This window comes from Scyliorhinus canicula, chromosome 6, assembly GCF_902713615.1.
Source record: "Scyliorhinus canicula chromosome 6, sScyCan1.1, whole genome shotgun sequence".
Lineage (NCBI taxonomy): Eukaryota > Metazoa > Chordata > Chondrichthyes > Carcharhiniformes > Scyliorhinidae > Scyliorhinus > Scyliorhinus canicula.
In genome coordinates this window covers 5,421,052-5,435,347 of record NC_052151.1, presented here as the reverse complement: position 1 = coordinate 5,435,347, position 14,296 = coordinate 5,421,052, and the positions used below count along the sequence as shown (strand labels likewise).

The 14,296-nt window shown below is 46.3% G+C and overlaps 1 protein-coding gene across 3 annotated transcripts in view; it reads left to right on the top strand.

The window, feature by feature from the left end:
• The window catches only part of enah (ENAH actin regulator), a 482,877-nt gene that overhangs the window by 463,317 nt on the left and 5,264 nt on the right, over positions 1–14,296 (top strand). For all 3 annotated transcript variants that reach the window (XM_038798926.1, XM_038798924.1, XM_038798925.1), the window contains one exon: positions 11,447–11,504. In XM_038798926.1, coding sequence (XP_038654854.1) covers positions 11,447–11,504 — 58 coding nt within the window. The remainder of the gene's footprint in view (positions 1–11,446; positions 11,505–14,296) is intronic.

The window sequence follows — 14,296 nt, the reverse complement described above, 5'->3', positions numbered from 1 at the left end:
CTATTACAAGGTATCCGTGGGGTGAACTCTCCAAATTTTGACACTAGTCTCCAGATGTTAATAAGGAGGACTTTCCAGGATCGACAGGGCTATGTTTGTCATTATTGTTTCCAGTGCCGAGGTCAATGCCGGGTGATCCATCCGCTTTCTTTCCTTATTGGCTTTCTAGTGGTTTGATACAACTGTGTAGCTTACGAGGCCATTTCAGAGTCAACCGCTTTGGTCTGAAGTCGCATGTAGGCCAGACTCGCAGATTTCCTTCAGCGAACCAGATCGGTTTTTACAACAATCGTTTATTGGTCATCAATAGACTTTTAAGGATGGTGCAGTGGTGAGCCCCGCTGCCTCATTGTGCCAAGGACCTGGGTTTGATTTCATAGAATTTACAGTGCAGAAGGAGGCCATTTGGCCCATCGAGTCTGCACAGGCTCTTGGAAAGAGCACCCCACCCAAGGTCAACACCTCCACCCTATCCCCATAACCCAGTAACCCTACCCAACACTAAGGGCAATTTGGGACACTATGGGCACTTTATCATGGCCAATCCACCCAACCTGCACATCTTTGGACTGTGGGAGGAAACCGGAGTACCCGGAGGAAACCCACGCACACACGGGGAGGATGATTTGGCCGCAGATTGTGTGTAGTTTGCACATTCTCCCTCTGTCCGCGTGGGTCTCACCCCCACAGCCCAAAGATGTGTAGCGTAGGTGGATTGGCCACGCTAAATTGCCCCTTAATTGGATTTTCTTTTTTAAACCATTGGACGTTTAATTCCAGATTTTTATTGAATTCAAATCAGGGTCCCCAGAGCATTTCTTTGGGTTTCTAGATTACTAGTCCAGTAACAATACCACTACGCCAACACCTCCACTTACGTTCACATCCTTCCGAGAGTATGGTGCCCAGAACTTGATGCAGTACTCTCGTGAGACCGAACCACTGTTCTATATACGTTTAACATAACTTCCTTGCTTTTATACCCCAATTAATAAAGCCTAAAAATGCTTTATTAACTACTCTCTCAACCTATCCTGCCACCTTTGATGATTTCTGCACAGGGCCTGATGATCTACATCCCAGGGTACTGAAGGAGGTGGCTGCACATATGCACCCCAGCTTCTGTTCCCTGTACATCCTTTAGAACTGCTGCCTTTCATAGAAACATAGAAAAAATAGATACAGGAGGAGGCCATTCAGCCCTTCAAGTCTGCTCCCGCCATTGATTGCGATCATCCAACTCAATAACCTAATCTAACCCCACTTCCCCATTATCCTTTGATCCCCTTCGGCCTAAGTGCCATATCTAACTGCTTCTTGAAACCAAACAATGTTTTGGACTCACTACTTCCTGTGGTGGTGAACTCCACAGGCCGACCCACTCTCTGGGTGAAGAAAGTTTCTCCTCATCTCTGTCCTAAATGGTCTTCCCCAGTTCTTCAGACTGTGAGCCTGGTTCTGGACACGCCCACCATCGGGAAAATCCTTCCTGCATCTACCCTGTCCAGTCCTGTTAGAATTTTATAGGTTTCCATGAGCTCCTCCCTCATTCTTCTGAACTCCAGTGAATGCAATCCTAACCGATTGAATCTCTCCTCCTACGTCAGTCTTGCCATCCTAGGAATCAGTCTGATAACCTATGCTGCACTCCCTTTAGAGCAAGAACATCCTCAGATAAGGAGACCAAAACTTCTCACAATGTTCCAGGTGTGGCCTCACCAAGGTCCTGTACAATTGCAGCAAGGCATCCCTGCTCCTGTACTCGAATCCTCTCGCAATGAAGGCATACCATTTGCCTTCTTTACCTACTGCACCTGCATACGTACCTTCAGTGACTGGTGTACAAAGACACCCAGATCACATTTTACGTTCCCCTCTCCTAATTTATGGCCATCAGATAATAGTTTGCCTTCATGTTTTTGCTACCAAAGTGGATAACCTCCTCACAGCTCACCTCCACACCAACTAGGTGGCATCTGCAAATTTGGAGATATTACATTTTGTTCCCTCATCTAAGTCATTGTTTTTTTTTTAATTAGAGTACCCAATTCTTTTATTTTTCCAATTAAGGGGCAATTAGCATGGCCAATCCACCCAGCCTGCACATTTTTGGATTATGGGGGTGAGACCCACACAGACATGGTGAAAATCTCATCTAAATATATTGTGAATAACTGGGCTCCTAGCACTGATCTCTGCGGTATCCCACTGGTTACTGCCTGCCAATTTGAAAAGACCCATTAATTCCTACTCTTTGTTTCCTGTCTACCAACAGTTTTCTATCCATCTCAATACACTACCTCCAATCCCATGCGCTTTAATTTTACATGTTCATCTTTTATGTGGGACTTTGGCAAAAGCCTTCTGAAGTCCAAATAAACCACATTCATAAGAACGTAAGAACTAGGAGCAGGAGTAGGCCATCTGGCCCCTCGAGCCTGCTCCACCATTCAATGAGATCATGGCTGATCTTTTGTGGACTCAGCTCCACTTTCCGGCCCAAACACCATAACCCTTAATCCCTTTTATTCTTCAAAAAACTATCTATTCTTTACCTTAAAAACATTAATGAAGGAGACTCAACTTCTTCACTGGGCAAGGAATTCCATAGATTCACAACCCTTTGGGTGAAGATGTTCCTCCTAAACTCAGTCCTAAATCTAGTTCCCCTTATTTTGAGGCTATGCCCCCTAGTTCTGCTTTCACCCGCCAGTGGAAACAACCTGCCCGCATCTATCCTATCATAATTTTATATGTTTCTATAAGATCCCCCCTCATCCTTCTAAATTCCAACGAGTACAGTCCCACTCTACTCAACCTCTCCTCGTAATCCAACCCCTTCAGCTCTGGGATTAACCGAGTAAATCTCCTCTGCACACCCTCCAGTGCAGTACGTCCTTTCTCAAGTAAAGAGACCAAAACTGAACACAATACTCCAGGTGTGGCCTCACTAACACCTTATACAATTGCAGCATAACATCCCTAGTCTTAAACTCCATCCCTCTAGCAATGAAGGACAAAATTCCATTTGCTTTCTTAATCACCTGTTGCACCTGTAAACCAACGTTCTGTGACTCATGCACTAGCACACCCAGGTCTCTCTGCACAGCAGCATGCTTTAATATTTTATCATTTAAATAATAATCCCGTTTGCTGTTATTCCTACCAAAATGGATAACCTCACATTTGTCAACATTGTATTCCATAAACCGTATGAGTAGGTTCTTCCCGGAGGTGGAGGACAGATGTGAGCGGTGCCAAAGAGGCCCGGCCAACCACGCCCACATGTTCTGGTCTTGCCCCAGACTTGTGGAGTACTGGACAGCCTTCTTCGAGGCTATGTCCAAAGTGGTGGGGGTTAGGGTGGAGCCATGCCCGATAGTGGCGGTCTTCGGGGTTTCAGACCAGCCAGATCTATTCCTGGGGAGGAGGGCGGACGCCCTTGCCTTTGCCTCCCTGATCGCCCGCCGTAGATCCTGTTGGCTGGCGGTCAGCAGCACCGCCCCAGAGCTGCAGACTGGCTGTCCGACCTCTCGGATTCTCTCCAAACTGGAGGAAAGAAATCAAATTCGCCAGCCGAGGGTCGGACGACGGCTTCCACAGAACGTGGGAGCCATTCATGCAATTGTTCCGGGACCTGTTTGTGGCCAACGTACAAGAGGAAGAATAGTCGGGGGAAGGTAGCCGGCGGGGAGGGGGGGGGGGGGCCTACGGGCTCGTTACGGGGGTTTTGATGGCTAGCTAAGGCCCAAAACCAAACTAAATAAATGCCAATAACATGTTTGGGGAAGGTAAAATATGTATGCGGCAAAGAGGGGGAGGCCACAGTATTACTACGAAGATGCTCCACCTGTAAATATAATTGTTAATTTTTGCGTGTTTTTTTCTCTCTCTAACAATTTGTAATTTGTTCAATATAAAACATGAAAACTGAATAAAAAACATTTATAAAAAAACATTGTATTCCATCTGCCAGACCTTAGTCCATTCACTTAATCTATCCAAATCCCTCTGCAGACTTCCAGTATCCTCTGCACTTTTCGCTTTACCACTCATCTTAGTGTCATCTGCAAACTTGGACACATTGCCCTTGGTCCCCAACTCCAAATCATCTATGTAAATTGTGAACAATTGTGGGCCCAACACGGATCTCTGAGGGACACCACTAGCTACTGATTGCCAACCAGAGAAACACCCATTAATCTCCACTCTGCTTTCTATTAATTAACCAATCCTCTATCCATGCTACTACTTTACCCTTAATGCCATGCATCTTTATCTTATGCAGCAACCTTTTGTGTGGCACCTTGTCAAAGGCTTTCTGTAAATCCAGATATACCACATCCATTGGCTCCCCGAAATCTACTGCACTGGTAATGTCCTCAAAAAATTCCACTAAATTAGTTAGGCATGACCTGCCCTTTATAAACCCATGCTGCGTCCTGCCCAATGGGACAATTTTCTATCCAGATGCCTCGCTATTTCTTCCTTGATGATAGATTCCAGCATCTTCCCTACTACCGAAGTTAAGCTCACTGTCCTATAATTACCCGCTCTCTGCCTACCTCCTTTTTTAAACAGTGATGTCACGTTTGCTAATTTCCAATCCACCGGGACCAACCCAGAGTCTAGTGAATTTTGGTGAAATTATTAACTAGTGCATTTGCAATTCCCTAGCCATCTCTTTCAGCACTCTAGGATGCATTCCATCAGGGCCAGGAGACTGTCTACCTTTAGCCCCCATTAGCTTGCCCATCACTACTTCCTTAGTGATAACAATCCTCTCAAGGTCCTCACCTGTCATATGCCTAATTTCTATCAGTCGCTGGAATGTTATTTGTGTCTTCCACTGTGAAGACCAACACTCAAAATAACCTGTTCAGTTCCTCAACCATTTCCTCATCTCCCATTATCAAAATCCCTTCTCATCCTCTAAAGGACCAATATTTACCTTAGCCACTCTGTTTTGTTTTATATATTTGTAGAAACTTTTACTGTCTGTTTTTATATTCTGAGCAAGTTTACTCTCATAATCCATCTTACTCTTTATAGTTTTTTTAGTAGCTTTCTGTTGCCCCCTAAAGATTTCCCAGTCCTCTAGTCTCCCACCAATCTTTGTATGCTTCTTCCTTCAAGTTGATACTCTCCCTTATTTCCTAAGATATCCACGGTCGATTTTCCCTCTTTCTACCGTCCTTCCTTTTTGTTGGTATAAATCTTTGCTGAGCACTGAAAAATCGCTTGGAAGGTTCTCCACTGTTCCTCAACTGTTCTACCATAAAGTCTTTGCTCCCAGTCTACCTTAGCTAGTTCTTCTCTCATCCCATTGTAATCTCCTTTGTTTAAGCACAAAACACTAGCATTTGATTTTACCTTCTCTCACTCCATCTGTATTTTAAATTCCACCATATTGTGATCACTCCTTCCGAGAGGATCCCTAACTATGAGATCATGAATCAATCCTGTCTCATTACACAGGACAAGATCTAGGACCACTTGTTCCCTCGTAGGTTCCATTAGATACTGTTCTAGGAAACTATCGCGGATACATTCTATAAACCCCTCCTCAAGGTTGCCTTGACCGACCTGGTTAAACCAATTGACATGTAGATTAAAATCCCCCATGAAAACTGCTGTACCATTTCTACATGCATCAGTTATTTCTTTGTTTATTGCCTGCCCCACCATAATGTGGTGGCTGATAGACTACTCCTATCAGTGACTTTTTCGCCTTACTATTCCTGATTTCCACCCAAATGGATTCAACCTTATCCTCCATAGCACCGATGTCATCCCTTACTATTGCCCGGATGTCATCCTTAAATAACAGAGCTACACCACCTCCCTTACCATCCACTCTGTCCTTCCGAATAGTTTGATACCCTCGGATATTTAACTCCCAGTCGTGACCATCCTTTAACCATGTTTCAGTAATGGCCACTAAATCATAGCCATTCACGATGATTTGCGCCATCAACTCATTTACTTTATCCCGGATACTACGAGCATTCGGGTAAAGTGCACTTATGTTGTTTTTTTTTACCTCTGTTTTGAATCTTAACATCTCCAGTTTTATTCATTTTAGTTTTACTGGGCCTATTCACTGAGCTCCCCTCAGTCACTGTACCTTGTACTGTCGCCCTTTTTGATTTTTGACTATGGCTTCTCTGCCTACACTTTCCCCCCTTACTGCCTTTGCTTCTGTCCCGGTTTTACTACCTTCCAACTTCCTGCATCGGTTCCCATCCCCCTGCCATATTAGTTTAAACCCTCCCCAACAGGTCTAGCAAACCCCCCCCCCCCCCCCCCCCCCCCCCCCTCGGACATCGGTTCCAGTCCTGCCCAGGTGCAGACCGTCCGGTTTGTACCGGTCCCACCTCCCCCAGAACTGGTCCCAATGCCCCAGGAATTTGAATCCCTCCCTCTTGCACCATCTCTCAAGCCACGCATTCATCCTATCTATCCTGACATTCCTACTCTGACTAGCTTGTGGCACTGGTAGCAATCCTGAGATTACTACCTTTGAGGTCCTACTTTTAGTTACTCCTAACTCCCTGAATCAGCTGTAGGACATTCATCCCATTTTTACCTAATCGTTGGTGCCTATGTGCACCACGACAGCTGGCTGTTAACCCTCCCTCCCCCCCCCCCCCCCCGAATGTCCTGCAGCCCGCTCCGAGACATCCTTGACCCTTGCACCAGGGAGGCAACATACCATCCTAGAATCTCGATTGCGTCCGCAGAAACCGTCTTTCTTATTCCCCTACGATCGAGTCCCCTATCACTATAGCCCTGCCATTTTTCTTCTGGCCCCTGCTGCGCAGCAGAGCCCGCCCGGTGCCAGAACCTTGCTGCTGCTGCCTTCCCCTGGTGAGCCATCTCCCCCAAAGTGTCCCAAAGCGATATATCTGTTTTGCAGGGAGAAGACCGCAGGGGACACCTGCACTGCCTTCCTACTCTTGCTCTGTCTTTTGGTCACCCATTTTCTATCTCCCTCAGTAACTTTCACCTGCGGTGTGACCAACTCGCTAAACGTGCTATCCACGACCTCCTCAGCATCGCGGATGCTTCAAAGTGAGTCCATCCGCAGCTCCAGAGCTGTCAAGCGGTCTAACAGGAGCTGCAACTGAACACACTTCTTGCACGTGAAGGAGCCAGGGACAGTTGACGTGTCCCTGAGCTCCCACATCGCACACGAGGAGCATGACACGGGTCTGGGATCTTCTGCCATGTCTTAAACCTTAGGTAAACTTATACAACTACAATTTCAAAAAATGAAAGAAAAATAAATAAATTAGACCATGAAAAGAAAAAAAGAAAAGAAAAACTACTTACCAGTCACTTACCAGGGTTAAAAGCACCTCCTCCCCACCCAGCTTCGAATTCCCACCTAGCTTCAAATTCCCATACTCACTCTTGGTTGTGCCTCATGTGGTGAATCACAGTCCGTGTAATTGACACTGTTATTATATATGATGTACTGTGTCTATGTTAGCTCGGTATACGAGCAGTTGCGCGGCTCTGCCCATAGGGGGAGTTGAGGAGTTTGTTCCGGGGTCCACCCATGGCTCCTCCCACTAACCGGAAGTATAAAGCTTGGCAGTCGTGAGCCTGTCTGCCAGTTCATCTCGTCGCAGGCAGGCTCTGTTGTAAGACTATTAAAACCACTGTTCACTTCCAACCACATGTCGTGTGAATTGATGGTCACATCACCTTATTCTGGCTGTGTCTTCTCTGGCTCACTGGGAGAACTCACCCAGGGTCTCAGATGCTCCCTGGTTCTCTCCCTGTAGATTGAAAGTTACAGGCCAGAAGAAAGAAAGAGAACAAAACAGTAGAGAAAAAGCACCTTCTCCCACTCTGCACCAAATTACCTCACTGCACCAAATTATCAAGTTCCAACTTCCCACTCTGGATGTGCCTCACTCTGGCTGTGTCTTCTCCACTTGCGCAAAGCTCCCCTTCATCAACTCTACTAGTTACATCCTTGAAAAATTCCAGTAGATTTGTCAAGCATAATTTCCCTTCACAAATCCATGCTGCCACTGTTTTCCAAGTGCTCTGCTATTAAATGTTTAATAATGGATTCTAGAATTTTTCCCACTGCTGACGTCAGGCTTTCCTGCTTTCTCTCTACCTCCCTTTTTAAATAGTGGAGTTACATTAGCCACCTCCCATCTGCAATGACACCCACTAATGTTTTTTGCCCCTTGCTGTTTCCCAGCTCTACCCATACAGATTCTGCATTATCGGAGCTAATATCCTCCCTCCCTATTGTGTTAATTTCCTCCTTGACGAGAAAATACTGAGTACCACTGGACATTCAGTTCCCATCCCTGGTCACCCTGCAGCCATATCTTCGTAATCCCGACTATATCATATCCATTCACTTCTATTTGTGCAATTAGTTCATCCACTTTATTGTGAATGCTCCATGCGTTAATGCACAAAGCCTTGAAGCTTGTCTTTTTAACATTACTAGTCCCGCTAACAATATTTTTTTACTGTGGCCCTGTTTGAATCTGGCTCTTGGTTTATCTGCCCATCACTTCTCTTATTCCCCTTTCTGATGTGGGTTTTTGTCCTTATTTCCTCCTCCTATGACTCCTTGCATAGGTTCCAATCACCCTGCCATATTAGTTTAAACCACTTCCCAACCAGTCTAGCAAATACTCCCGTCGGACATCAGTCCCAGTCCTGCCCAGGTGTAACCCGTCCAGTTTGTCTTGATCCCACCTCCCCCAGAACCGGTCCCAATGCCCCAGGAATCTGAAACCCTTCCCCTCACACCAGCTCTTCAGCCACGCATTTATCTGACATATCCTGTCATTTCTACTCTGACCAGCACGCGGCACTGGTAGCAATCCTGAGATCACTACCTTAGAGGTCCGACTTCTCAACTTCCTTCCTAACACCCTTTATTCTGCCTTTAGGATCTTATCCCTTTTTTATCTACGTCTTGGTACCGAGTGTTGCACGACCACTGGCTGTTCACCCTCCCCCTCCAGAATGTCCTGTAGCCACTCCGAGACATCCTTGACCCTAGCACCAGGGAGGCAACATACCATCCCAGAGTCTCGTTTGCGAATTGCCTATCTATTCCTCTTACAGTTGAATCTCTTCTAACTATTGCATTCTCACACTTCTTATTCCTCCCCTCTGCAGCAGAACCAACCGTAGTGCAATGAATTTGGCTGTTGCTGCTTTCCCCTGAGGTCATTCTCTCAACAGTATCCAAAGCGGTATATCTGTTTTGCAGGGGACTGGCAACAGGAGATACCTGCACTACCTGCCTCGCTCTCTTGTTCTGCCTGGTGGTCACCCATTCCCTTCCTGCCTGTGGAGTCTGACCTTGAGGTGTGCCCCACTCTCTATACGGCTATCTACGACACTCTCCACTTCGCGGATGTTCCCGCTGCGGTTCGAATCCCGGGCTTCCAGGAGCTGCAGCTGGAGACACTTCCTGCACACATGCTGGTCCCGGACACTGGAAATTTTCCCTGCTTCCCACATGGAGCTAGAGGAGCAAACCAAGGCCTGGAGAGCTCCTGCCTTGACGTAAACCTTTGAATTAAACCTTTAGAAGTGCTTAACATCAGATTATATCCAATTCTCTAGGGTCCTTCTTTCCTTGTCCTTGTAACTACCAATTATTGCCCTTGCAGATTATGAACCACAAAACGGTGGTTAGCACTGTTGCCTCCCAGCGCCGAGGACCTGGGTTTAATCCCGGCCCTGGGTCACTGTCTATGTGGACTTTGCACATTCTCCCCATGTCTGCGTGGGTCTCACCCCCACAACCCAAAGATGTGCAAGCTAGGTGGATTGGCCGCGCTAAATTGCCCCTTAATTGGAAAAAAAAGAATTGGGTACTCTAAATTTTAAAAAAGCTAACTGAAGTACAGCTTTTAATTACCCAATGAAAGAACTAATTTAGCTAACCCTGAAAACAAGCCGCCTTGTGGAGTTCATGGACCATGTCTATGTTACATGTTATAGGCTGCACCCTGTTTTTAGTTTTCTGTTGACTCTTTCGTTGAAATTTTATTTACACTTCAGCCCCACGCTCCTAATCTAAGGCACCCGGTGCGGAGAGGGTTGGGGAAGGCGGAGGACCACCTTGTGAACCTGCTCCTGGGCCTAGCGAAGCATACCATTTATAGGTCCAGGCAGCGGGCAAACGAGGCGGTTGTCTGACCGGACTGTCTGCCCCTCTCCCGCTGCTACATTAATGCTCGGGTGTCACCAGAAAGGGAGCATGTGGTGTACACGGGCACCATCGAGGCCTTTCTTGCCCGGTGGCACCACAGGGGTTGAAGTGTTAATTGACCCCTTTAACTGCACTCTTATTTGATATTTTTAAGTTTCAGTTGATCTTTGTTACATTCGGGAAGTGTCCCTAACAGGAGCGCCCTTTTTTGCTTCAGCCCACAGTTTGGTTTTTTTTTAATTTGGTTAAACTCAAAGAGAACCCTGAAAACAAGCAGCCTTGTGGAGTCCGTGGACCGTGTCTATGTTACGTGTTTTAGGCTGCACCCCATTTTTAGTTGCTTTACCCCTCAGATTTTTTTCTTTTATTTGGTTAAACTCAAAAAGATAACCCTGAAAACAAGTTTAATTAATACTTACCTCCTTATAACTCACCACTTGAACTCCCTGTTTCCACACAACTCTGAAAGCACTCTCACTCAGCCAACCAGCACTCAGTGAGCTCATTTTATATCTCTCAGCATTCTTCATACCAAAATGAGTCATTTCACACTTTTCTGCATTAGATTTAGCCCATTCCACCAATCAATCTATACCCTTTTCAGGTTCTACACGATCCTCCTCACAGTTGACAGTACTTCCAAGTTTCGTATCATCTCCAAATTTTGAAATTATGCCCTGTACACCAAAATCTAGGCCATTAATATATCTGAAAGAACAAGGAACCCAACACCGTCCCTTGGGAACTACAACCCTTCCCCAATCTGGAGAAAGAAAAGAAATGCAACTTCTTCCTAACCTCACTGTAGGCATTTTGTTTTAAACCTCTCTTCTTGACATTTGCGCCTCCTTACCTCCAGGCACTGCTCTCCAATTGAGGCTCCTCTCAAGGACTCAATACTGGCATCTCTCTCCAGCCTGAACTGTCTAAGGTCTACACCTGCTACTCTCCAGTGTGCGCTTCTTTGTTAGAAACTTCCTCTGAATGACTAAAATACAATTCACTCCCTCCATGGCAGTGACATCCCTCCTAAACTTCTTTGCGTTCAACTCATGCTGGGTCTCTAGATCAGTCTCATGTAGTCGGTGTCTCAGACTGTTTCCTCTCAAGCCTGCTCTTCCTGTGGTAGGATTGTTGAATACAGTACCACCTTGGTTACAGGCCTTGCCTTCAAATATGCTGCTGTTATTTTTCTCTTGCTTTTACCTTTTCCTCGTTGTTTTACTTTTAAAATAGGATATTTTGGAAGAAATGAGGAAAGAACTTCAGAAACTAAAAGAGGAGCTTATCAATGGTGAGTGTGAACATAATGCAGTTGCAAAGCTCATTTATCGATCACTGATTTTCCTCACAATATCACTGCATCAATTTATAATTGAATATTTTTGATGCGGTCACTAACCTTCCGGCATGCTTTTAAACCACGTTTGATAGGTCCACCGGGTGGTGCCTGGTGGTTTCTCACCTTTGCGGCGTCAGCCAGCCTCTGGGTGGGTGACCTCGGCCATACTGGATACCCCCCGGGCCCGCTTCTCAAAGGCGGTGAGGATTCTCATGCCCTGCACCCCACCCCAGTTTGGGCCCTCTCTTGCTGTTTATGGGAGAGCTTTTCCTGAGGGGTCTCAGAGAGGGCATGATGGGACGGCATGTGGCGCAGTGGTTAGCATTGCGGCCTCACGGTGCTGAGGACCCAGGTTCGAATCCCGGCCCTGGGTCACTGTCTATGTGGAGTTTGCACATTCTCCCCGTGTCTCCGTGGGTTTCAACCCCACAACCCAAAGATGTGCAGGGTAGGTGGATTGGCCACGCTAAATTGCCCCTTAATTGGAGGGAGTGTTGGGGGTCGTCTGGGCAGATGCTCTCTTGGGGGGGGGGGGGGGGGGGGGGGGGTTTGAGTCTACTTACTCTGGCTGTCTGCTGTAGGTCATTGACCTTCTTCCGACACTGGAGGCCAGTCCTCCTGGTGCAATGGGCCAGGACTTGGAAACTCCAAAGTGTATTATGAAGTTCATCTGACCTACAACCTTTATCTTGAATTTGGCTAGGATGAGGAGGGTTTAAACTAATGGGGCAGGGGTGATGGGAACCGATGCAGGGAGATCGGAGGGAAGTAAACGGGGCCAGAAAACAAAAGCAATAAGGGGGAAAGTGTAGGCAGAGAAGCCATAGTCCAAAAATCAAAAAAGGGGCCACAGTACAGGATACAGTGACTGAGGAAGTGAAAAGGGGAGGTGGCCAATGCAGGACTGAGGGTGTTGTACCTAAATGCGCGCAGTATACGGAACAAGGTAATGAGCTTGTTTGCGCACATTGAAATTTGCCGGTACGATGTTGTTGGCATCACAGAGACGTGGCTGCAAAGGGGGATCAGGGCTGGGATCTAACTATCCAAGGAATTGTCCATATCGAAAGGACAGGCAGATGGGCAAAAAGGGGACGGGGTTGTCAGTGTTAGTAAGGAATGAGTTAAATCAAAAGCAAGGAACGAATAGGATCAGAAGGCATAGAACTCTCTGTGGATAGAGTTGAGGAATCGCAAAGGTAAAAAGACCCTGATGGGAGTTGTACAGGCCCCCGAGCAGTAGTCAGGATGTGGGGCAGAAAATAATCAGGAGATAGAGAAAGCATGTAAAAAGGCAATGTACAATAATCATGGGGGGACTTCATAAGCAGGTGAACTGGGAAAATCAGGTTGTAGTGGATCCCAGAAATGGAATTTGTGGAATTGCTAAGAGATGGGTTTTGGGAGCAGCTTGTGACAGAGCCTACTAGGGAACAGGCATTCTGGATTTGGTGATGTGTAATGAGGTAGACCTCGATTAGGGATCTTAAGGTGAAGGTACCCTTAGGGAGCAGTGACCACAATATGATGAATTTACCCTGCAGTTTTATTTGATTGGATTGGATTGGATTTGTTTATTGTCACGTGTACCGAGGGTACAGTGAAAAGTATTTTTCTGCAAGCAGCTCAACAGATCATTCGTACATGGGAAAAAAAGGGAATTTAAACAAAATTCAAGAAAATACATAATAGGGAAACACAGATATACAGTGTAACTACATAAGCATTGGCATCGGATGAAGCATACAGGGTGTAGTGTTAATGAGGTGGAGAAGATAGCAATCAGATGTAAAGGGATTACAATTAAATAAGGGTAACGACAAAGACATGAGGAGGAGCTGGCTGGGGGTGATTGGAGAAGGAGCCGGTTAGGGGTGTTTAGCACACTGGGCTAGATCGCTGGCTTTAAAGCAGACCAAGGCAGGCCACAGCACGGTTCAATTCCCGTACTAGCCTCCCCGAACAGGCGCCGGAATGTGGCGACTAGGGGCTTTCCACAGTAACTTCATTGAAGCCTACCTCGTGACAATAAGCGGTTTTCATTCATTTCAGAAGGAGCCTAGCAGGGAAGACAGTGGAACAGCAATGGCAGGAGTTTTGTGGGGTTATTCGGGAGGCACAACAGAAATTCATTCCAAGAGGAGGAAACATGCTAAAGGGAGGACAAGGCATCCATGGCTGACGAGGGATTGTCAAGGACAGCATAAAGGTTAAAGAAAAAGCATATAAAGTGGCGAGGAGTTAGTGGGAAAACCAGAGGATTGGGAAAGCCTTTAAAAGTGAGCAGAGGACAACTAAAAAAGCAATAATGGGGGAGAAAATGAAGTATGAGTGCAAACTAGCTAGTAATATAAAGGAAGCATAGGAAGAGATTTTTTCAATATATAAAAGGTAGAGAGAGGCAAAAATAGACATTGGACCACTGGAAAATGTGGCTGGAGAACATAGAACATTACAGCACAGAACAGGCCCTTCGGCCCTTGATGTTGTGCCGAGCAATGATCACCCTACCCAAACCCACGTATCCACCCTATACCCGTAACCCAACAACAAGTAATAATAGGAAACAAAGAAATGGCAGATGAAGTGAATAATTACTTTGCATCAGTCTTCACGGTGGAAGACAGCAGTGAGATGCCAGAGCTCCAGGAGAATCAGGGGGCAGAGGTGAGTGCAGTGACCATTACTAAGGAGAAGATTCTGGGGAAACTGAAAGGTCTGAAGGTGGATAAATAACCTGGACC